The sequence below is a fragment of the Moschus berezovskii genome, chromosome 18 (assembly GCF_049115385.1).
Source record: "Moschus berezovskii isolate FMDL1 chromosome 18, NW_MosBer_1.0, whole genome shotgun sequence".
Lineage (NCBI taxonomy): Eukaryota > Metazoa > Chordata > Mammalia > Artiodactyla > Moschidae > Moschus > Moschus berezovskii.
Window position 1 is genome coordinate 67,630,766 of NC_142477.1, and position 25,231 is coordinate 67,655,996.

General features: G+C 43.5%; 1 protein-coding gene, 1 non-coding gene and 1 pseudogene across 5 annotated transcripts in view; 2 read left to right on the forward strand and 1 right to left on the reverse strand.

Moving 5' to 3' along the window:
- OCLN (occludin) overlaps positions 1-25,231 on the forward strand; it is a 51,334-nt gene that overhangs the window by 14,576 nt on the left and 11,527 nt on the right. For all 4 annotated transcript variants that reach the window (XM_055421896.2, XM_055421899.2, XM_055421900.2 and 1 more), the window contains exon 5: positions 19,421-19,566. In XM_055421896.2, the coding sequence (XP_055277871.1) occupies positions 19,421-19,566 (146 nt within the window). The remainder of the gene's footprint in view (positions 1-19,420; positions 19,567-25,231) is intronic.
- Positions 912-19,412, forward strand: LOC148775007 (arginine-fifty homeobox pseudogene; annotated as a pseudogene).
- On the reverse strand, positions 15,632-15,737 carry LOC129553447 (U6 spliceosomal RNA). Its single transcript, XR_008685470.1, has one exon. It is a non-coding gene; the product is annotated as a U6 spliceosomal RNA (small nuclear RNA).

A 25,231-nucleotide genomic window follows, 5' to 3' on the forward strand; every position in this document is an offset into this window, starting at 1 on the left:
TGCTTTGTTTTTTTCTATAAACACCCCAGATCTGTCTTTAAATTTGATCTAGTGTGCTTTGTGAAACTTTATTCTTAGAATGATTGTCTTTGTATATTGCAAAAGTTGAGGCCTCAGGTTTTACTTTGAACATTAATAAAGTGGGGTGAGTGGACAAGGATTTACTCCGAGGTAAAAAGCCAGATTTCTGTTTCTAAGAAGTGGATCTAGGCCCTGAGCAGAAATGGCTTTTAAAGGAATCACGAGGGACAAAAAAATGTATGTGGCTTTGAAGAACAAAAACAACTCCTCTCCCCTTCCCTTTTATTTTCCTGCTAATTGTTTTGGAGGGAAGCACTGTCTTGGGTCAAGATCCCAAGAGTGTTTTTAGGGTGTGGCAGGTGGGAGATGTTTAAACCTTTTACATGGAGAACAGCCTGGTGACTCACAAGCACTAACATATATATATGAAATACTTTAGTGAAGGCAGAGATTAGGGCAGGTTCTTTTTTTTTTTTTTTGCATATACTGTTAATGCTACCAGTAGGTGCCTTCCTAAATGATGTGAAAGTGTAGAAAGTCCCTCTTACCAAAAACGCCTCCCAAATGCATGTTGCTGATGAGATAAACTGGGACCTGGGGCCCTTTGCTGCAGTGCTACAGTGTTTGCACCAGGACACACCTCTCCTGGAGCAACAAAATACCAGTTCAGTTCAATTCAGTCGCTCAGTCGTGTCTGACTCTTTGCAACCCCATGCATCACATTATCTGGGAGTAAAAGTAACTGCATGCATGCACAGTTGGGGCAGATTCTGGACAATGGATACAAAGAGACCAAAAACCCAACTGCTATTTTTGAAGAGCCTGGAGCAAAAGCAGAAGGTTGGGAGCAAAAGCAGGGTATTGCACAGGCCCCTGCATACAGCACCACCTTGGCAACCCCTCTGACCTGACCCTGGGATACACCCTACCCTCACTCCATTTGAAGACTAAGCCCACCACTCCCTCAAGAATCAGGCAAGCAGGGGAACCAGTTGTTTGTTCTTGCTCCCTCTGCTGTAGGAAGGGCCCCAGTAAAGTCTTGCCTGAATGTCTTGTCTGGTCTGTGATCTTTTTTCTTTTTTTTTTAGTTAAGGAGGCCAAGACCCCTGGTCAGTAACACCGATAGCTAACTAACCTGTTTTTAGGGATGTTCCAAGCTTTGTTTCTTGGAAATACTATGTTATGATGTTCTTGAGAGAGCAGCCTCAAAAACTGCCTTCCTTGGTTTCTTTGGGCAGATTGGTTTCTTGCCATGAAGGGTAGTTGAGACTCCTGGATTCTGGTTCCAGGATAGGTTGGTTTTGGCCAGTGGGAGCGGAGCAGAGCGGGTTGAGGGTGCATCCTGCTGGTCAGGTTGGGGGTGGAGATATTGATCATCTGGAAGGCTCCTAGCTCTTGCATGCTGTGCACCTGATATTTGAAGAAATTTAGGAATGTAGATGAAGTTTTCCTAGCAGAGGTGCTAAGACAAAGCAGTCAGGAAAATCAAAAGGTGTGGTATATGGATGCCTGTGTTCCTGACCTCTCCTGGAAGCCTGCTGCTTGTTTTTCTCATTTTTCCCCCCATGACATGTGAGGGTGTTGGGGATTGTTTTCTTCTGACCTTTAGCTCCAGGCAAAGCCACCTGTAGAGGGAATAGGACAGTCTGTTGTGAACTGTGAAGTCAAGGTTTCGCTGCGAGTTTCTGGGTGTGTCAGTTTTCACTGGCTGTTGGATTTGTTTACTTAAGGTTTCGAGAGCCTAAAAAGTGACTCAGGAGAGACCAGGGCCAGAGATATTACAGTCCCAGGGAACTTTGACTTCTCATCTGACTTTACTGTCGTGAAAGTTTAATCAGTTCTAGGTGCTTTTGATAATTTGACAGAGATAGCCATAGTAACTTAAGGAGGTGGTGATGATGAAGTGAAGGGACTTTTAATTTTTAAAAAGGCATTATTTTTATAATGCTTCCTCACTGAATCTCTAGAAATTTGATAGCTAGCCTATAGATTGTTTCACGTGAACTTCATAGTTTGTCTATAGTAATAAATGTTTCGTCATATGAAAGTAGATAATCATCTGTTGAATAGCAGACGTGAGACTTTGAACACACTAATGTTTCATGCAAAACTTAATCACTTAAATTCCTCCTTTTCCGTTGTTTTCCCAACTGAAGTGTCTAAGAAAGGCTATTTGAAATAAGCTCCTGGTTTAAGCTACAGGTATTGTGTTTTTCCTTCCATTTTCCTCTCTCCCCTCACCTGCTCAGGTGTGCTTTGCTGAACTCAACCCCTCATTTTCATTTTTGCCTGAGTTTACTTCCACAACCAGATGCATACTCTCTTTTCTCCACTCTTATGCAATAATTCTGCTCTAGTGGGTTTCACTCCAATAACATAGCTGCCCAAGTGGAAATGTTTGATGCTGCATCTAAAGTGCCTGACAGTGGGGTGGATTAGTATTTTTTCTTTTTGGTTATTGAAAATTAATATCATAAAAATAACCTCCACTTGAAATAATGGAAGAGAATCTAAATTAATAACTTGTACTAAGTGAGAATTAAAATTTGAATTCTAATTATGGGTAAGTCTTGAGAAACCTGTATGCAGGTCAGGAAGCAACAGTTAGAACTGGACATGGAATAACAGACTGGTTCCAAATAGGAAAAGGAGTACGTCAAGGCTGTATATTGTCACCCTGCTTATTTAACTTATATGCAGAGTACATCATGAGGAACGCTGGGCTGGAAGAAGCACAAGCTGGAATCAAGATTGCCGGGAGAAATATCAGTAACCTCAGATATGCAAATGACACCACCCTTATGGCAGAAACCGAAGAGGAACTAAAAAGCCTCTCGATAAAAGTGAAAGAGGAGAGTGAAAAAGTTGGCTTAAAGCTCAACATTCACAAAACGAAGATCATGGCATCTGGTCCCCTCACTTCATGGCAAATAGATGGAAAAACAGTGGAAACAGTGTCAGACTTTATTTTTTGGGGCTCCAAAATCACTGCAGGTGGTGATTGCAGCCATGAAATTGAAAAACGCTTACTCCTTGGAAGGAAAGTTATGACCAACCTTGATAGCATATTCAAAAGCAGAGATATTACTTTACCAACAAAGGTCCATCTAGTCAAGGCTATGGTTTTTCCTGCGGTCATGTATGGACGTGAAAGTTGGACTGTGAAGAAAGCTAATCACCGAAGAATTGATGCTTTTGAACTGTGGTGCTGGAGAAGACTCTTGAGAGTCCCTTGGACTGCAAGGAGATCCAGCCAGTCCATTCTGAGGGAGATCAGTCCTGGGTTTTCATTGGAAGGACTGATGCTAAAGCTGAAACTCCAATACTTTGGCCACCTCATGCGAAGAATTGATTCATTTGAAAAGACCCTGATGCTGGGAGGGATTGGGGGCAGGAGGAGAAGGGGACGACAGAGGATGAGAGGGCTGGATGTCATCATTGACTCGATGGACATGAGTTTGGGTAAACTCCAGGAGTTGGTGATGGACAGGAAGGCCTGGCGTGCTGTGATTCATGGGGTCGCAAAGAGTTGGACACGACTGAATGACTGAACTGAACTGAAGACATATATAAGGGCTTCTCAGGTGTTGCAGTGGTAAATAATCCAGCTACCAATGCAGGAGTTACAAGATATGTGAGTTCGATCCCTGGGTCAGGAAGATCCCCTGGAGAAGGAAATGGCAACCCATTCCAGTATTCTTGCCTGGGAAATCCAATGGACTGAGGAGCCTGGTGGGCTACAGTCCATTGGATTGCAAAGAGTTGGACATGGTTGAGCACAAAACAGCATATATATATATATATGTATATACATATAAAATCCTAATAATGGGTTGTTTGGGGTTGGAGTGGGCATCTTACTAAACTTACTGAAGGAACAATTACCTGCTGAATATTTGTTTACTCCTTCTCTACACATTGGGCTATGTCTAGACATTCATTATAAAATCTTACTGCCTTTAAAGATTTTTTAAATCTTTAGGTTAAGAGAGCAAAGCATCATCAGCTCAACAACTGAGCCTTCAGAGTTTTTTAAGCAGGTTTCAGCCCATTTGTATTATCTGTGAGAAAACCTGCAACTTGCTAATTTACTGTCTCTCAGTCACCACAATAGTTTCTCTGCCTTCTTAGGAATCTTAGGGTTTTTTTTTCCCCTCCCTTTTCTGGATATCTTGTACTTTGTAAAAATAAACAGGCCATGTTTGCACACTGGATGTTTTGTAGTCAGTTAAATTTGTGCCAACATTGTTGTATTTTAAATGCTTAAAGGTTCTGTTAGTTAAACTTCTAAATCTTAATTTTTTTCTATTATGTCCTCAAACCCCAGATTGTTACTTTTTCTGAATTAAAAAGTGTATATATATGATTATTTATCTGATTGGTAACTGTGAATAATTTTTCAGATACTGTGAAGTATGAAAATTCTGCCATCCAGATTTACCTTTTTGGTGTATTTTCTTTAATCCTTTTCCTCTCCTATTGCTTATTCTAATTCAGAAGTATGATTAATGTCCTTATCAGTTTTAAATTCTACTTTTTTTAACTTGCTCTTAGAGGTTTTTTTATCACATCATTAAATATTCCTCAAACATTTTTTTAAGATTTTTTTTTTTTTAGTGTAGACCATGTTTAAAGTCTATATTGACTTTATTACAATATTACTTCTGTTTTATGTTTGATTTTTTCTCGAGGCATGTGGATCTTAGCTCCCTGACCAGGGATTTGAACCCCTGCCCCTTGCATTGGAAGATTAAGTCTTAACCGCTGTACTGCCAGGGAAGTCCCCTCCTCAAAAACAGTTTTGATACTGTTAAAAACTTTTACTGAAGTGTAATACATATATCCATATACACATAGAATAAAGGACATTAAGTACACTAAATTTAATTTTATGGCTTGGTGAAGTTTTGCACATACAAGCCCATTTGTAATCAGCACCTAAATCAAGATACAGTACCTTCCAGTGTAGGTTTCCTCATGCCTCTTCGTCAGTATCCCCTAGGGGGTGATGACTCGTCTTATTTCTCTCCTATCAGTTAGATTCGCCTGTTCTTAAACTTCACATACATGGAATTATGTACTGTGTGCTTTTGTGTCTACTCAACATGATGCTGTGAGGCTCATTTATGTTGCTGCATTGGTTGGTGTGGTTCTTTTTATTTTTGTATGTTTTGGCGAGATAAAAGCTTTCCAATTACTCCTTTTTTAAAAAATCCATGGCCAGAATTATAATTTTTCAAAAACAAAAACAGAAAACCAGAAAATGGGGCCGTCTGCCTCCCATCCTTGTGTTTCCGTTTGTCTGTTTCCGGCTGTCTTTCCCACCCTCTCCCACGCTCCTCAGTGCTCTTCTTAGTTTCTTATAATTCCTTTCAGTGCTTTATTTCCTGAAAATAAAATCAAAGAAAAATACACTCCCTGCTTTTTTATGCAGACGTTAACATGCTGATCACACCATTCTGTCTGCACCTCACCCTTTTGCTTTACAGTGTGTGTGTTTTTAAAAAATAAAATATTTATTTATTCAGCTGTGTAGGGTCTTCACGGTGCCACCTGGACTCTCTGGTTGTGCTGTGTGGGCTTATTTGCTCTGCAGCATGTGGGACCGTAGTTCTTTGACCGGGGATCAAACCCGAGTCCTCTGTATTGCATGGCAGATTCTTAACCCCTGGCCCACCAGGGAATTCCCAACAGGGTCTTGTTTTATGAAGTCGTATTATTTATTTATTCATTTATTTTCGGCTGAGCTGGGCCTCTGTTGCTGCTCTTAGGCTTTGTCTGCTTGCAGCAGGCAGGGTCAGTAGCTGTGGCAGGTGGGCTTAGTTGCCCCACAGCGTGTGGGATCTTCCTGGATCAGGGATCAGACCCATGTCCCCTGCATTGGCAGGCGGATTCTTAACCCCTGGACCATTCATGTGACCCCATGAATCACAGCACGCCAGGCCTCCCTGTCCATCACCAACTCCTGGAGTTCACTCAGACTCATGCCCATCGAGTCGGTGATGCCATCCAGCCGTCTCATCCTCTGTCGTCCCCGTCTCCTACAGTGCGCCTTGGTGATCTTTCCGCAACACTTGATAGCCTCTTCGTGGTGTGGATGGACCGTGGTTTATTAATCATTCTCGTCGTGGGTGCATTTGTTGTTTAATGTTACAGACAATGATAGGATTTAAAAAAAAAGAAAGCTTGGTATATGCCTTGTAAACATGTTTGTCCATGTATATACTTCTGTAGGCTGACTTTCCTATAGTATTACTGAGTTAAGGGGTATATATACACACACGTCTGTAATTTTGATAGATAGTGAGAAATTGCCCTTCAAAGGAGATGTACCAGTTTATACAGCCATCAGCAATGTGTGAAATTCTGGTTCTACACACCTTTTCTAGTAACATTCTGCTGGAGAGATGTATTTGACCAATCTGTATTGTTGTGTATTAGGTTTTTTCCAATTTTTGACCAGAATAATTATGTAATAATAAAGTCATTTTCTTAGTAACTATGTGTAATGTTTTTTGAAAATGGAGAAAATTGATGTTGAGGGTAACTTTGCTATTATATAAACAGAAAGCATTTTTTTAAAATTTATTTTTAACTGGAGGACAACTCTTCTACAGTATTGTGCTGGCTTCTGCCACACATCAACATGAATCAGCCATAGGCACACTCACACATCTCCTCCCTCCGGAACCTCCCTCCCACTTCCCACCCGATCCCACCCGTCTAGGTAGTCACAGAGCAGTGTGTGTCTGTGGGCTCCCTGAGTCATACAGCAAATTCCCACGGGCCATCCGTGTGTTTCAATGTCAGTCTCTCCATTCATCCCACCTTCTCCTTCCCCCACTATGTGCCTGGGCTCACGTAATGTGACAAAACCAGGATTGGAGCCCCAACTGAGCATTTCCATGCCAAAGTGCTTTTCAGTTCAGTTCAGTCGCTCAGTCGTGTCCGACTCTTTGCGACTCTGTGAATCACAGCATTCCAGGCCTCCCTGTCCATCACCAACTCCTGGAGTTCACTCAAACTCATGTCCATTGAGTTGGTGATGCCATCCAGCCATCTCATCCTCTGTCGTCCCTTTCTCCTCCTGCCCCCAATCCCTCCCAGCATCAGGGTCTTTTCCAGTGAGTCAACTCTTCGCATGAGGTGGCCAAAGTATTGGAGTTAAAGTGCTTTTAGGGAAAGCTTTAATGATTATATATTCTCTCTCTTTAATTGGACTCAAGTGCATAGAAATTGATTTTTCCCCATTCTTTGTTCATGACCTTGTCGTCTTTGGTCCATTCATAACCTTCTTGTTGTATTTGTTGATTTGTTTCATCATGAACTTCACCCATCCTCCTGCCATACATCCTACATTACTAGGTCTCAGTTACATTAGCCCATGTTTTTCGCTCTCCTACCCACCCGCTCCTGCCTGCTCCCAGAGGTGACCTGTCCTGGAGTGCCTCCCCTACTTTCATGAGAAAAGACCACAATGCGTTCCTTTCCGTTTCTGTTGTCTTGATTGCATGGCTGAAGTGCTTCTCGGTGCTAGGAATGGAACGGGTGGTTCCACTATGATCAGAGTAGATATCCTCCGATGTTCTCACGCTGAGCAGACTCCTTGCCGGTGCCCTCAGTGTGCTTCCCAGCCCTGCAGGGCAGCAGTGCTTTAGAGGACACCTTCTATTTGGTCTCAGGTGAACAGCCCTGCGGGACTGGTAGTCTTCCCCTTTCCTCCACTCTTGCTGTGTGTGCTGGCCTCTCTACCTAGAAGCTGTGTATCAGGGAGGTAAAATACCAGGGTTTGAATTCCAGCTTCCCTGCTTTCACTGTGACTCTTAAGATCAGTTCTGTTCTTTTAACCTATGTGTATGTCAGGGAAGCCTCGTTTGGAGACGATTCCTGGTAGAGGGACAATGGTGGACCCTGAAGCTCTGGGTTTGAGTCCTGATTCCAGCACCTTTGGTAAACAGATTAGCCTTTCTGATCCTCAGTTTTCTTACCTATGAAATTGGCTGTATTATTTGGTCTGCCTCTCAAGACCAGTGTGAGAAGCCTATGGGAAATTGAAGGAGACCAATAAAATATGGCTGTCTGCCTTACAGGGAGAGTGAAAGGAAAATGGCTGATTGTGCAGAAAAGAATTTTGCATGAGTTGCATGAGTACCAGTTATAGTTGACAAAACAGAGCTTAAATTAGGAGAGATAAAAAGGAATTTATCTGCAACATTTCAGATGGTGATTTATGAAACCTAGAAAGGGCTGAAACAACTTAGCCACAGAGGCAAGAACGTGGCTGTGTATCAGGAACAGCTAGAGTCAGGACTTCAAGATACCGGGATCTGCTTTTTCATCTCGATTCCCTCCTCCTGGTAGGCTTCATTTTCTCACGTAGAAGGCGAGCAGAAAGCAGCTACTTAGAACTCTTGAGTTTTTCATATCAGTGCCTCACCTGAGACTGACCGGGAGAGGGGGCCTGGGTCAGGTGGCCATTCTCACACTAAGCACTGTGCCCGGGACAGGGCCCTTCGCACAGCATCTGGCTTGTGGCAGTTGCCACAGTTACTGTGTGGAATGGGGAGATGGTTTCTACGGAAACCACTCTGTAGATGATACTTACTACCTGAATGTATGCTACATGGATTTTTTTTTTTAATATTTACTAATTTTATTTTTCTTACTTGATGCGCTGGGTCTTAGCTGCAGCACGTGGGATCTTTAGTAGGGCATGTGAACTCTTAGTTGCAGCATATGGGATCTAGTTCTCTGACCAGGGATGGAACCCAGGCCCCCTGCACTGGGAGCTCGGAGTCTTAGCCACTAGTCCACCGGGGAAGTCCCTGCTCTACATGGATTAATTGTAATTGCCCTTTTATTTTTTATGGCTGTGTCATTGTCATCTGACCAGGTTTAAATGCAAAGCGAGACTTGAGTAGCTGCAGATGAGTTTCTGAGAAGCTTTGAATGTGCCTGCTTCACCCCAGTGCCCCTTAGTACTCTGCTGGCCTCTGCCTCACCGCAGCACCCCTCAGGATTTGTTGGCTCTTCCTGGAGGGTGCCAGACTGCTCAGATCCCTTTCTGTCCCTTCCAGCCTGGTCTCGCACAGGACAGGGGACTGTGGTCTGAGGAGCTGTGTCCTAGCAGCACAGTGAGACTGCTGGTACACAGACTGTTCAGCCATGGGTGCTGGAGCCGGGCTGGAGGGGCTGATACCCTTACACCCGTGAATAAGAGCGGTACATGTTAATCTTTGTGTTCAAATCTCTCTCCCCCCACCTGCATTTTCAAAGGTCATAAATATAAATATCAGTACATACATCTTCATTTTCTGTAAATTCTTAGAACTTGGGATCTGGCTTTGGAAAAGCGCACACCTACAGTAAATATTAAAGAACTGATTGGACACTTAAGGAACTGCATAAAGAGGCACATAAATCGTCTTGAAAATGGGCACTCCAAGGGAATTCATGACAGATGTCAGCATCCCTGATGAACAAAATAGTCCAAGAGAATCCCCAGCCAGACCCTTTTGTCTACATGGATGATTCTAGCATGAACTTCCAGGATGATTCACAGATACCAGCTGGTGCCAGATTTTTTTCATCACGACCTATGATGTGTGGAATCTTAACTCCCCAACCAGGGATCAAACCCAGGCCTTCGACAGTGAAAGCAAAATGGAAGAAGAGTCATGAACGCACCTCGTTCACCCACACACAGTATAAGGAGTTGGAGGCTTTGTTTAGGTGCAACATGTTTCCAGATAAAAACCTCCAGAGAGAACTTGCTTTAAAACTCAATCTACCGGAGTCAACAGTAAAGATTTGGTTCAGGAACCGGCGGTTCAAAATGAAGAAGTAGCAGCAGCAAGAGCAGCAATCACTAAAGCCGCCAAGCCAGGTCCTTCCAGCCAAGGATGTGCCCACAGCATCAACCAGCCCTCATTCTTTTCTCCTTGCAGTTTCAGATTCCTATAACTCCCTCTCACCTCAGCCCTTAGACCCTTTCCCCTGGGCAGGGGACTCTATGATCATGGAGATTCCTACAAGTGATGTCCAAATGCAGGATCCTCAACTGGAGAGGCTAGTGGCCTCAGTTCCTGCTTTGTACTCTGATGCATTTGACATCACCCAAATCATGGAACTGTACAGTTTTCCTGATGAAGATGACATCACCAACTCTTCCTTCTGTTCTCTATATCAGTATCTCTCACCGACAAGGCCCAGTTAGAATAGAGTTCTTCTCTTACAGTCTTTGCTGATCCAGCTGTAGGTTTATTTCCTGGGCAGACCTGCTTCAGTGTGACAAGCTGGAGCTTTGCAGTCTACAGTCCACAGGACTGCCTGGAATTCTAGAACCCCTGCATTACGGTGTACTTTGGGTTTCTCTGATCCAAGTACTAATAAATATCAGACAGTATAGAAAAAAAAAAAAAAAGAACTGATTGTAAGATGTGTGTACTTGAAATTAGTTTTAGTTGATAGTTGATACCTGCGGTATTCTGGCAAAATAGTAGAAGTTAAGCACTTCATTTTCAGGTGCTCCTGTGAATAACTTTTGGTTTCGCTTTGGTAAAGTAAAAGAAAACAAAATCTAAGAGCAGCCTGGGACCTTAGGTCATCCAGTCTGTCTCAGTGAGCTTACACAGAGGAAGCTGAAGACCTGCGATGTGGACATGGCGGTAAATGGAGACTGGGTGGTGACTCGATGCTCGGGGGCCAGAGGTTTAGACTCTGCTTTCTCGGTGCTCTTTTCAGGGCAGTACTCAGGCTGATGGGGAATGAGCTCCACTGTCTTAATTTTGGCAACAAAGTTTTTAAAAAAAGTCACAGTAGCTACTGCCCTGGAGATCCAGTGGCTAGGGGTCATGGGTTCAGTCACTGGTTGGGAAGCTAAGATCCCAAGCATGCTGCATGGTGCAGCCCCAAATTTTTTTTAAAAAGTCACAGTAAAAGCAAGGTAGGAACTACCATTTCCTAAATAACCATTATAGTTTGTAGCCACTCTATACATTATTCTTATAATCCTAAGTGCAGTCTTTACAGTGGGGATACTCTTCTTACACGAGGGGACACTGAGGTTTGCAGAGGGCTTCACTAATTTGTCTCAAGCCTGGCATACTTACCAGCAGGATAAGTCTGACATTTGCCTTTATAACTTGTGTTTTTTGGCATGTTTGCCTCTCAGATCTCCGAGCCTCCATTTTCTTTGCCAGTATAATTGGGTGAAATAGTTCAGTTAATAGCATGAATATTAAAATGAGGTAATAGGTGTGTAAAGTGCTTTTCTCTACCACAAATCAGCGTGCCAGTTTTCAGGGAGTTGTTTTCTGCCTGTCTCCTAAGTTGCACATTTTCTTGTTATGCCACATGATTTATGTCAGAAGCAAGAACAGACTATGTTTGGAGAAAACATCCCATAAACTGTTTCTCCATTCTTACCAAGTAGTAAATGAAGGTTGTTAAACATGAGCCTATTTTTAAGTAGGAAATGCTTAAATCTAAAAGTTAACAAGTGTGATATTTAGCCTTATTTCTAGAAGTTTCTAAGGCTTTGACATTGTGACGCAGGACTGTTATAATGTTGTTCCCAGTACTTACCTGTTAAGGTGCAGCTAGTGAGGAGGATCTGGCTGAGTGTAGAGAAGAGGCAGAGTCCTGAACACTGTCCTTTACAGTCAACCTTGGCTAGTTTTTGGTTTCCTTGGACTCCGATGAAGATAATCACTTTGCCTGTTCATTTAGTAGGTTCTTCTGTGTACATCGGGAAAATAGAAGTTCCATCTACAGAATATGCTGATCCTGTAACAATTAAAGGGCTTAGGTGAGGGCCAACACATAATTTAGTAATTCCCAATCAATTTTAGCTAGAGGAATAATTGTATTTGCAGTGATGGCATGGAATAAAGGAGCTTGGGTGAGAATGCCCAAAATATAAATAACATTTCATGGTTGGTTGCAGTTGTTAAACTGTTGTTCTTCCTCTTACTTGAAAGGTTGCTAGGCGATAAGAACAGACGTTTTTCTGAAAGGTGTAGGCAGGCTCTGCATCTCATCTCCTTCTACCCAGGCGGAGCAGGTGACTGGGATGGGGCGGTGGCGGTAGTCAGAGTTCGACAGCTGAAGAAACTCGAATAACTTTTATTTTCAACCGGTAAGTTCAGGCGTTCTTTAACGTGAAAGCAATTCTGTGGGCCGCCGACAATTGGTATACTGGGTTCTCCCCCTGGCAGAGGTTTTGCTGTTATCTGTGGCTTCAGGTGGGGTGAAATGGAACGAGAGTGCAAGTGTCCTATCTCGGGACTGACCTTCAGAACCCAGCAGCGTGGAGGACAGAGGCCCTGTCTGTCCAGGATCTCCTGGGGAGCTGGTGTAGACTGTTGTGATGCAAGGTGAGCAGTACTGGAGCTGCTGAGTGTCTTTGGGGCTCTGAAAGCAGGGATTCCTAGATTTCCAATAATTGAGTCAATTCTGAGTATAATGGTCTAAACAGGGCAGTTGTCTGTGACATAGGGAAAACCCCCCTCCGTTGGTGGTTCTCAGACCTCCCTCCACCCACCCCTGTTTCTCCTGCAGCAGATCTGAAATGGGGCCTGAAAACTTGCATCTCTGAGTTCCTAGGTGACATTGATGCTGCTGGTCTGGGGACCACACTGTGAGAATACTCCACACTGTTCCGTGGAGCCAGGCTGCCAGCCCAGGAGGTTTTTGAGTTAAGGTATGCACATGGGCTCTTCCAGGCAGGGCAAACTTAGAAAACGCTGAGGTTGTAGGGAGTGCTGTATTAAGCCGAAGGGGGTTTGGAAAGCCAGGTGGTGACTGGCATCGGCTCAGAGAACTAAGGTGTGCCATGCCTGTGACACAGCTGCTGGGGAGGCCAGCACAGGACGCACGAGTGTAAAAACGCAGTCTGCTCCACGCTGTCCCTTTCTAGAGCCAGAGGCCTCGAATGGGATCACTCGCTGAGTGTAAGCTTCTCCACCTCACCCCTTCCAAAGCTCTAGCAATTCATTGACTCTTTCAGAGCTTCAGAATTCCCCTTTGCTGGTGTGCGTCACCTATGGGCAGCCTGCGTTTGGATGGGGAGCTTTGTGTTTGCTAAATCCCCAGGGCCAACTGATCAACGTAAATCAATCAGACTCTCAAGCCTGGTCCATGATCTCGTCCTTTGTGGGATTTGGGAGCGTTTGCCTTCAAGCCACCGAGGGTGGAGAAAAGTCTGAGGGAACTTTCCAGAGGCAGAGCCTTTCCAGAGGCTCTTGTTGGGGGAGCATCTGTGAATGTAAAATATCAGAAAACAGGAAAAATGAGTTGGACCACTTCATGTTTTGAAAACTTGTAGTGCTAGGACACATGGCCGGGAAGGTGGACCTCACATTGTAAAACTGGAGTACAAAACCTCAGGTTGTAAAACTGGAGCTGAAGGCGCTCCTCCCCCTGACATCAGGTTTATTTCTCCACTTTAATTACCAAGCAGGAAAAGCCCCCCTGTTTCCGTTTTTGAGGGTGGTGTCCCTACACTGAGATGTAAACAAAGGTGAGATGACTGGGGCACATATTCATTTGTGTCCAGAACCATAGTCTGGTAGGCAAATAAGACTCTTCAAAATGAATTCGCATTGTATCTCATTTGGGTGTGGCGAGGAGGTAAGGCTGTGAGGATGGCCTTTTCTTACAGGGAGTAGTCCGTGCCCAGATGAGATGGGTGCCTCGTGCCATATTTAAATTACCGAGGCATCATTTGTTATGCCAGAAATAGCTGAGCTCGCGAGGCAGGTGGACCGGGTTTACACCCCCCTCTACCGTGTCAGCTTCTGTGTGACCTGGAGCGTGGTAACTGGACCTCGGAGACTGAATTTCCCCTTCTGAGTGTGCAGGTAGTTGTAGCTTACTGGGCAGTGGTGAGGAGCAAATGGGGTCAGGTTTTGCCTGGCATGTGAGCTTTCCTCCCCTTCTTAGAGCTGGATGACTTCTGTCAGATGGCTGCATCAGTGGGAGGCAGGTCCAGTCTGACTCTCTTCTTGTGTTGTGTGAGCAGCTTACACTGTAGATGGAGCCAAGAGCAAGGTGGGGCACGGCTGTTGTTGGTCCTTTCTGCTTGTACTAATTCTAGATGCTTTGTGTGGCGGGAAAGGTTTCTTTCCCAACTTTCTTTTAGAGGAGAGAATTGATCTAAAACACTCTTGACCTTTTTTTTTTTTTCCCTTGACCTTTTCAACCAGTTCCATCCCTGACTTCAAGGTGGAGAGGCTTGCTCATGCACCAGAAATGTTGATCTGCCTGGTTTGGCAGCTCCATCCTCGTTCCGGGGAGGAAGGCTCAGTGCCAACAGGTCCTGGGAGGAGAGCTGCGCTGAGCCACCCTGTGTGGGCCCCCCCTTGGCACCCCACAGGGATGTGGGATGTTTGCATTAATTCTCCAAGGACTGTTAGATGTTACGTGTTACAAAGATTTTTTTTCACAAGTGGCATAGACCACTTCTAATGAGTATAATTAAATTCTGAATAAAATGTTGTCCTTGATATAACTGCCTCTTATGAAGATCTTTTGAAATTATTTCACTTGAATTTATTTCATTTTGACATTTTAGAAATGTCTTTCTTGATTGGGGTATGACTCCTAGTAAAACTTGCTGTCATTTTAAGTTAATAACTCTTATTCCTAAACATGGTTGGTGAGAGTGCTTGTCCTTTTGGAATTTAGCCTCTATAGTGTGCCTGTTCGGGACTCTGGTTAGGGATCTTTTTCTGCCTCAGCCTCAGCCTATCTTGAGTGTCTTCTGCTGTCTTGTCTTTCCCTTTTATATGAAAAAAAATCTGTCTGTGCGGTAGGGGTGCCACTTGGACCAGGAACTCTCCAGGCAGATCCTAGTGAAGACCGGCCAGCTGGGCGCTGCCTGTGAATTTCTGGGCTGGCAACACCCTTTCCCCTCATCACCCCACCTTCCCAGAGAGCCTGGGGGTGGATCACCCTCAGGCCCAAGGCTCCTTTTAGTCTCACAGCAGCAAATCAGGCGTTTGCTTGACTCAAACTTTTCTTTCCCCTCAGTGCTTAGTAGAAGACAAATCTTGCGGAATTTTTTCACCCTGCTTTCTTTTGCCCCTAATTTCTTAGAGCTGCTCTGAAGTTCCTTGAGGAACTTTACCATTTGCTGTTTAGAATTAAGCCAAATTTTTCTCAGGTTCTAAATCTTTATAAAAACTTACTATAGCTATGAAAATGATTGGGTTGTTTTGTTGTTATTTGTTTACACAACTTTAGCTACCTCTCGTGGGCATTGTGGGCTGGCTTGGGATCCTATCAATAATAACAGTGAGTCTCGGAAATCCCTGTTCTCACCATGGGACACACAGGTTGACGACTCATATAATGACTGATACTGGTGGCTTCCCCCTCCTCCTCCCTCTGTCCTTTGAAAGCAGAGGTTTATACTCACTTTGCGTTGGTACCATGAGAAAAAGTCATATTTAAACTTCTTTAGGGAAACGTGAAGCATAAAAAGGAAAAAAAAAATGACCTTACTCCTTGTTTTACAAACACATTTGCCTCTGCCTCTAGACACTTAACTTCTTTCAAGGACAAGGTACTTCTTATTCGTCTTCAAGTCTGGCTGGGCATTTTTGTCAGAAATACTTATCACATCACATGTTTGCATGTCATCCTTGCCCAGGGGCCATGCTAATAATCTTCTCTGTATTGTTCTAATTTTAGTGTAAGTAAGTGTTAGTCACTCAATCTTGTCTGACTCTTTTCGATCCCATGGACTACAGCCCACTAGACTCCTCTGTCCATGGAATTCTCCGGGCAAGAACACTGGAGTGGGTCACCATTCCCTTTTCCAGGGGACCTTCCTGACCCAGGGATCAAATCCTGGTCTGTTGCATTGCAGCTACCAGAGTATTGCTCCACCAAAGCAAGCACAGCCTTGAAATTTTTTGTGCATATGTATGAAAAAGGTTGAACAAAAGACTTGTACTGGAGGGTAAAGTCAGTGGTCAGGCTCTGCAGTTCTGCTGACTCTAGTAGGAGATAAAAGAGTTCAGCCCAGAACAGCTCATCTGATAAGGCAGTAGAGCAGAGGTAACCTTTATGCAGCAGACTCCAGCCTCCTGCTTTTCGCCAGGTCCTGGCCTGGGCTTTGGAGACCCAAAGAAGAAGGCGGGCAGACAGCTGTCCAGGGAGAGGCAGTGGATTGAAGCTGAGGCTTTCAAGTAGTTAAATCCCACTTTTCCGTTTACTAGGTGTGGGTCCTTGGGGACGTTGTCGTGGTACCCTGAGCCCTTGCTTCCTACTCCAGGGAGTACTTAGTATTGTCACCTGAAAACTGGGTTCACCCTTTTGGTGGGTCCTGAGCTAATAGACACAACCAAGCCATCTATCGGGAGAAGGAAGAATTTACTGTTACTTGCAGCAAGTAAGGAGAACACTGGGGATCTTTGCCGAAGCAGCATCTTTCCGAACAGTGAAATTGAGGAAGTTTTAAGAATAAGTTTTAAGCAAAGGGTACCTGTGTATTTGTGAAGGGGCTTGAGCAGAGGAGAATTCAGTATGAAATATGGGGCAGAAGTTGACAGAGTCCAAGCTTTAGTTGATTGAAGTCAGGAGTGTCGACATCATTCCATCCTCCACCTGGCTGGGAGCCTTAGTTCATGCGAACCTCAAAGACATGTTACATATCCTTTGAGGAGGAACTAGGAGAAGCTCAGAGATACATTGTGTATCCTTTGAGGAGGAACTAGAACTCTGCTTTATCACTGCACTGTCCTTTCAGCGTCTTTTTTCTGTTCCTGCATGCCTTGGTTCCCTCAAGATGGTTAATTACTGAGATCTGTGGCCACGCTTAGATCACAAATGGCCTCTCTTACGTCAGGAAATCTAGTCCTGGTTCTTTTCCTCCAGGGATCCCCTCACTTACCTGCTTACAGATGGAGCGTTAGATAAAGACCACTTTACAGGTAGAGGGACCCCCCTCACTTTACCTGTAAAGGTGTACCTACTAAATGATCCCTCAGTTCAGTATGTGGCATGCTGTAAGCAAGCAGACGATGGTGGCTTAAAGAGCGGTCCGCTGCCTGTTGAAATTAGACACTTGGGCATAAACAGTCTGTCTTCATCACACACGTGCTGTGGTGGGAGGTGTGTGTGCCCAGGTGCTGGCGGACAGGAGGACAGGGAGGGGCCTCTCCCAGCGGGGCCTGTGGGGAAGGCCGCGGGAGGTGCTGGCACGACTGCCATGGGTAGTGAGTGAGTCAGGACTTGAAGTCCAATTAAGGATTAGCCGGCGAAGAAAGGAGGAGGGCCGTTCGCTCCTGGGCAGCGAGAAGTCTCTGCAGGGACACCCAGACGCCTCTCTGGGGAGGCTTTGGTTTCCGGTTTGCCACAGTTGGTAGGAAATCCATGAGCTCTGCACCCTCTGCTAAATTTGAAGAGAGGAAAGAAACCTGGAGAAGAGTTAAATGGGTTTTTGAGGAAAGGAGGCCTTTTTAAACCTAACACGCCTTCGACTCGTCTGGGCCTCTGCCTGTGAAGCTTGGTGATGCTGTCGAGTCCTCATGAATTCAGTGGGCGCCAGGAATGGTTCCCACCCGACCCCCCGTGGTGGGATCTGAGCACACTCCCTGGTAATCCACCCACTGGTTTCCCAGTTGCTGCCAAACTCCACTTTCAGAAGGAAATGATTCCATTCCTCTCTGACTCATGGGAATACTAAACAATCAAGAATTAATACCTCTATGTACTTCAAGGGGTGGATAAATAAATATCTTGTGACAGGTGATAGAGCAGAGATAGGAAAGGAGCAGGTCAGGTTTTAATGCTGTGCTTTGTGGACAGCAAGATGTAATGTGCGTGTGGGTGGCAGGGGACTACACTATGTTGATGCTGAATCTCGTTGCCAAGACTTACATAGCAAAATAACCCATTAAAAGTCTGTTGTCCCCTCCAAATACATGTACAAACTCTTTGTTCAGTTCCAACAGCTTTGATTCCAGAATCCAGCATCTCCTGAGTTTTTATTGTGGTCACAAAGGTCCCGTGCTGTGATACCTTGTCATCTAATTGTCAGAACAACTTTATGAAGCAGGTAGCTTCCCCTTGTCTTGCAGATGAAGTGATTGAGGCTTTCTAGAACTTGTAGTCAGCAGATCTGGAGTGAACCGAGGTATTAACAATTGGATGCCGCTGTTCTCATCACCAAGCTAAAAGAGTCCCATGAGCCCTGTTTTTGAAAAATTGACCTTTTTCATGGAAATAATTTTTTGAGTTATCCCCCCTCCCACCTTAGTTGTATTCCCTTACCTTGAAACAACTCTGACTTGTCTGGGCTTCGCAGTTATTTTTTATAGCAGAGTAATTAATATGTGAAGATTTTTAGGTGAAATTTAAAGTCTTAGATCTACTGCATGGAATCTAATAGACAATGTTAAAACTCTAATTGGCTATTATTATTATATATAGATTTTCTTCCAAAGGTTCTCTGGGAAACCTTTCATGTTAACAAGGCATGATCTCCAATGTGTATTAATTCTTAGGACAGGTTCACTCACATGTCAGCGTGGAATAGGAAGGAAAGTAGAGAAGGCAGTGATGCTTTGACTATACTGTATAGGCTATTAGTGATAGAGCCATTGAAAATGTAGAGGGAGAATAAACATCTTTTATGAATAAATCAAAAATCAGTCCGGGCTTTTTAAAAATTTTTATTTATTTTTGTTTGTGCTGGGTCTTTGTTGCTTTTCAAGCTTTTCTCTAGTTAGGGAGCGTGGGGGCTACTGTCTTGCTCTAGTTCTCAGTGTTGTGGGCTACTCTTTAGCTGTCTCTTGTTGGGAAGCATGGGCAACTAACACCCAGGCTTAGTTGCTCTGGAGCATGTGGGATCTTCTCCGATCAGGGATCAAACCTGCATTGGCAGGCACTGAGCCACCAGGGAAGCTCCTGGGCTTCTTAATGTGGTTTTAAAATGCCTTATTTAGGGTGAATGGATTAAGAAGAACCAGTATTCTTTGCCCTGGATTAGTGGTTTTCCAAGAGTGCTGCTCAGACAGCAGCAGCAGCATTACTTAGAACTTGCTAGAAATGAAAATGCTCACTGTGACTCTCACTGTCCAGATAGAATGAGATTAGTCTTCCTAAGATGGGGTGGATAATTATCCCGCCTAATCACATCAGGATGAGAATCAGATAATTGGGTTTTTTTTTCTTCTTTGTAATTGATTCTGGATTTGTTAAACTAACAATAGCACCATTTCTGTGTTGGTTTGACTGTTAACACTATATAATAACAAGGTCATCAGATAATAGTATTTAATGAGCCCCATAAACATTAGATAATTTTATATGATATTTTTCTTCCATTTCTTTCCCCTTTAAGTTACAGGCTAAGTAATAACTGAGTCTCTTGGAACTGTTTTCTTAGGTTAAAAACGTTTCTGCAGGTGCTCAAGACATGCCTCCTCCCCTCTCAGATTATGTGGAGAGAGTAGACAGCCCGGTGGCCTACTCCTCCAATGGTAAAGTGAACGAGAAGCGACTGTATCCAGAGTCTTCCTATAAATCAACCCCGTAAGTAATGTCTTCCTTCTTTTGCTAGAATGAATCTGAAAAAATGAGATTTGCATGTATTTATAGATCAGTTGCTATTTTGTGCCATTCAACTTGAAGAAAAAAAAACAATTTTCACAAAGGCTGAAGACTGATCTATGCCTTACAGGTACAGAAAATTCTTTCTTATTTCTTATTTTGAAGTTTAGGTAAGGATGGAAGGGTGCTGTGGATTGATAGCAGAGCTAAATGTGGTTCTCAGTCTCTCTTCCTGCCTGTAATTATTATATCTCTTTAAAAGAAGGAAGAGATTACTCATTGGTCAACACTATCCACATATATTTTTATTAAATTAGAACACTTTATTTGCATTCCAGAATTCTGAGACTCCTTTACTCTGCTGTGGTGATGGTGGTTTAGTAGTTAATTTGTGTCCAACTCTTGCAACCCTATGGGCTGTAGCCCACCAGACTCCTCTGTCCATGGGATTCCCCAGGCAAGAATACTGGAGTGGCTTGCCATTTCCTTCTCCAGGAGATTCTCCTGACTCAGGGATCGAATCTGGGTTTCCTGCATTGCAGGCAGATTCTCTACTGACTGTGTCACCAGGGAAGCCCCTTTGCTGTGCTAGATCCTTTATCTTGCTGGAGGACGTGAAGCTGATAAAGCCTCTAGATTTTGTTTTACATGTTAAAACAAAGCCTCACAGTGAGTTTCTGGCCTAGAGGGGGTGCCATTCAGGTTATTGAAACAGTGTCCCTGTTGTGGTTCTAGGTTACCCTGAAGCCGAATTCTAATTTACTTTAATGGTAAGAGAGAGACATTGAGAATGTTGTTAAGGACTTGAATGTAGTTTTTGCCTAAGGATGATAAACTAGTGTTCCTGTGTATAATTCTAGAACCCAAGTTCCTTCATAGACCAAAAAAATTAAACCTTCCCTTAAGCTAATTGGGTCCTTCCACATTAAAGGTTTATCCACTAGTGTTCAAAGTTTTATCTCCAGCCCCAACTAGTGGGCCAAGTTTGTTGAGATCTACTCTGAGGATCTTCCCTGGTGGCTCAGACAGTAAAGCATCTGCCTACAATGCCTACCATGTGGGAGACCTGGGTTCAGTCCCTGGGTTGGGAAGATCTCCTGGAGAAGGAAATGGCAACCCACTCCAGTATTCTTGCCTGGAAAATCCCATGGATGGTGGAACCTAGAGTCGGACACAACTGAGCAACTTCATTTTCTTTCTTTCTACTCTGAGTGTACAATAGTTTGGGTGCCTGGAACACTATGGGATGACACTAGCAGCTGAGTTAAGTCTGGAATCAGTTTGAAGAGGCTTTATTATCACCCTGGAATGGAATTTGGAAGTAGACTGGCTTTCTGCTTACCCTCCAGATACTTTGTTTGGTTCTTCAGATTCTACCTTGCTTTTGATTTCAGTTGTGAATGATTTGGGGGAAGAGCATTTTCTCCATTCTCCTTCTTCTCTTTGGATTTTGACAAAAACCAAATCACATGAGGCTGTGAGAAGAGGTGTGCAGTAGAGATGCAGTCCTTGTAACAGTTTCAAGCTATGGCTCGCACAACTTCCATGCATACAAAATAAATATCTCTAATGCATCTTGTGACCAACTGTACCTCCCAGTTAATTGTAAGGCTTGTAGGGCTCCACAACATTCCCACATGCTGTCCTTTATCATGAGAATGAAGATATTGTCACAGATTCATTTGGAGCAATTTAAATATCTTAGGGACTTCCCTGGAGGGCCAGTGGTTGAGAATCCATCTGCTGATATAGGGGACACAGGTTTGATCCCACATACCTCGGAGCAACTAAGCCCGGGCCCCACGAGCCCAGGAACTGCAACAAGAGAAGCCACTGCAAAGAGAAGCCCGTGTACCCCAATGAAGAGTAACTCCCACTGTCTGCAACTAAAACCCTCACGCAGCCACGAAGACCCAGCACAACCAAAAATAAATTAAATTTTAAATAAATAAGTATTTTACCTATTCTTGAATAAATCAGCACATTCATGATGTAAAATTTAAGAGGAGCAAAAGGGGATCCCTTTGTCCCCAGCTATCTAGTTCCTTTCCCCAGGAACAGCTAGTGTTACCAATTTCTTTTGTGTCCTTCCAGAGGTTATTTTAAATGAATGTGCTGGCCAAGTACATATATTGGTTATTTTTTCCTTTTAAAAAGGAATAACATTAAATGCACTGTTAGCAGTGTATCTTAGTGATTGTGCATATCAGTATACAGAGTTTGCTTGTCTGTTTTATGTCTGCATAATACTGTATCCGATGGGTAGACTATGATCTGTTTTATTAATCCCACATTGATACACACTTTCCCCTAATGTTTTGTTATTACAAACCTCAGCAGAGAATAAACTTGCACATTGCACGTTTATCAGTTTGCAAGTATATGGATATATCTGGAGGAGAAATATTAAAAGCAGAATTGCTAGATTAAAGGAAATTGCATATATGATTTTGATGGGTGTAGTCTGTACTCTATAAGGGTTGTACCAGCTGTTACTTCCAGCATACGCCAGAACTCTTTTGAAGATCTGGAAAATGCAAATATGATGCTTACTGTTAGAACCCTGCAGAAGGGCAGGATGGGGGTGGTGCTAAGGGATATGAATGCAACAGTGTGTCGTAGTGATGAGCTTGCAGTCTCTAGGGGTAATAGACATTTTTGACTGTTGTCCATGGCAGAGCCCTGAGTGCCTTGGAGGATTCAGTGTACATCTTCCTGATGACATAGGGGATGCACATTTAAGTCATAACCTGCCTTTCCTCAGGTGTTTCTTGAAGGTGTTTAGTAACCCACGGGCACCTCTCCTCACTATTATAGTGGATAGAGAAGGAATTAGAATTGGGAACATTGTCTGAGGTCCAAGAATGAATCATAGGGTAATTACTTTAGCGTCTGGTTCTTCTTGCTCACCATAATGTCCTGACCTTAGAATTCTAAGACAGGATTAATCCTGGATTAGTAAACAGCAGAATGTACCTGAAGATAGTTGCTTCTCTACCCTTTGTAAGTGGATTTGGGATATAGCAGGTACACTCCCTACTGTCCTGTTCACACCCAGAACAGGTATGTGTGTGCTAAGTCGATTCAGTCCCTCCAACTCTCTGCGACCCCATGGACTGTAGTCCACCAGTTCCTCTGTCCATGGTATTCTTAAGGCAATAATACTGGAGTTGCTATGCTTTCCCCCAGGGGATCTTCCTGACCTGGGGATCAAACCCAGGATGAATTAACCTTTGTAAGTCAAAGAAGTAGAGTGTTGATGCAGTGCAGAGCTTTCAAGGCAGACTGACAGAGTGCCAAATGAGATCATTGTCTAGTAGCTGTATTTCAGTTCAGTTCAGTTGCTTAGTCATGTCCGACTCTTTGCGACCCCATGAATCGCAGCACGCCAGGCCTCCCTGTCCATCACCAACTCCCGGAGTTCACTCAAACTCATGTCCATAGAGTCGGCGATGCCATCCAGCCATCTCATTCTCTGTCGTCCCCTTCTCCTCCTGCCCCCAATCCCTCCCAGCATCAGAGTCTTTTCCAGTGAGTCAACTCTTCACATCGGGTGGCCAAAGTATTGGAATTTCAGTTTTAGCATCAGTCCTTCCAATGAACACCCAGGACTGATCTCCTTTAGAATGGACTGGTTGGATCTCCTTGCAGTCCAAGGGACTCTCAAGAGTCTTCTCCAACACTTAGGCTGGTAGGATAATCTCTTAGGACATTTATGCAAGTTGTAGGAATTTGATGGTTCACATGAGGCTCAGAGATGGTACCAACTTCAGGCATAGCATGATCCAGGGACTCAAAAAATGTCAGGGCTCTTGTTGCTTTACTAGTTTTATTCTCAGTACAGCTTCTTTTATACCAGGCTGGCCATGCACATTCCTCAGGCTGCCCTGATCTCATACCCCTGGATTCAGAGTGAAATTTCCTTTCCCAAGACTTACATGTCAAATCCTAGTGAAAACATTCTGATTGGCCCTGTTTGGGTCCAGGAAGATGGAGTTGTCTGGTTGACAAGGCTTGGATAATACCCTCAATGATATATGGCGGTTTTAAAATACCATATATATTGTGGACATCATTCCTACAGTCATGGCAATGATGCAATCAAGTTTTGTTTCTTTCTCTCCCGGATACTGGGTGTCCTCAGAAAAGAGGATTCTTGTGAATGTCTTTTCAATTTAGTAATTAGCTTGAACCTCTGCCATATACTGTGCCAGGTACTCCTGGGAATATGGAGTTTGTGTTCCCATGGAGGTTGCACTCTAATGTGAGTGGGAAAAAGTGCATGATAACTACACTGTCGGGGTGAGATAGAGCAGGAAAGGTATGTGTGTGTGTGAGAGAGAGAATAAATAAAACAAGTGTAAAAAAGAAGGAAGTCAAAAGCTACCAAAGAGCAGATTTCCACACCTAGGGGACTGAGTCAGATACCAAGGAAAGTATACAGGCGTTTGCTTCTGGGTTGTGCAGATTTTTGACCTAATTGGACTTGTGTCTAAAAGCAGGTTTGTAGATGACTAAGAGTGCACCCATTCCCTAACTCTTAAATTTATATGTACTACTTTCCTTGCCAAGCATTTCGTTTTTAGCTTTTATGCTCTATCAGGTTACTGTTTAGTGTTTGAAAGGGTATAGCAAGAGGGGAGATGGAAGACTTCTAAGATGAAGATTTATAGTATCAATATCTAATATAAAGTTATGGGAGGAGGCCTGCCTTACAGTTTTGGTTTTTTTTTCCCAATTTCCTTTGTCCTTTAGCATCCCCCCACCCCCACTAGCCCCCAACCCCTCAGACAAACCCACTGCATTCTAAAGGTTTTGTTTGCCACCTCAAAGCTAGAAGCATAATAGCTGGCAGGGTGTCTAGGAACTCGTTAATCATTCACTCACAGAGAAAGTCACATTTTCCTTCCTTTAGAGGTAGTGTTAACAGAGCACTTAAAGCCATGTTACCTGGATAGAATTTAGAAAGAAAAACTCAATACCATGATCACCTCCAACTACTCCCCACCCCCACCAAACCTTTAGGCATCTACAAGAAATTAGTAAGTGTGATTAGAAGTCTTAAGACTTTGGCAACAGAACCAAGCAGTTTTGGATCACCTAGGAAACAGTCCACCTTGTAGATAAAACTCAAGATGACAATTCCTATAAGTTGACAGCAATAACAAAAAAAATTCTTTTAACTAGTTGACTTGAATAGCAAGGCTGATGTCGGAAAGTCTCAGGTGTTGTTTCTCCTCTTGCCCTTCTCCAACTCTGCTGCAGGGGAAAGTGCAGCTTTGCATTTCTGTTACTCAGAAGTAGTCGAGAGTTGCCACAGCTCTTGGTCTTTTATTCCATGTTAGGCTTTGTTTTTTGTGCTTGTGGCAGAAACAGTTAATGCAATTAAAAATCTGATACTATATTAAATAATTGGCTTTAGAAAAATAAGTGTAATGGTAACTCTTACATTTCAATCATTCTTCAAGGCTTCAGGCTTAACAGTGCAATTTAAAGAGGTCTTGCCTGAGCCCCTTTGCTGTCCACTGGAAACTATCACAACATTGTTAATCAGCTATTTTCGAGTGTAAAGTCCTTTCATCTGTTACAATATAAAATGCTTTTTAGGTCCTTAGTTTGCTTTTAGTTTTTTAGTTTAAATTTTCAG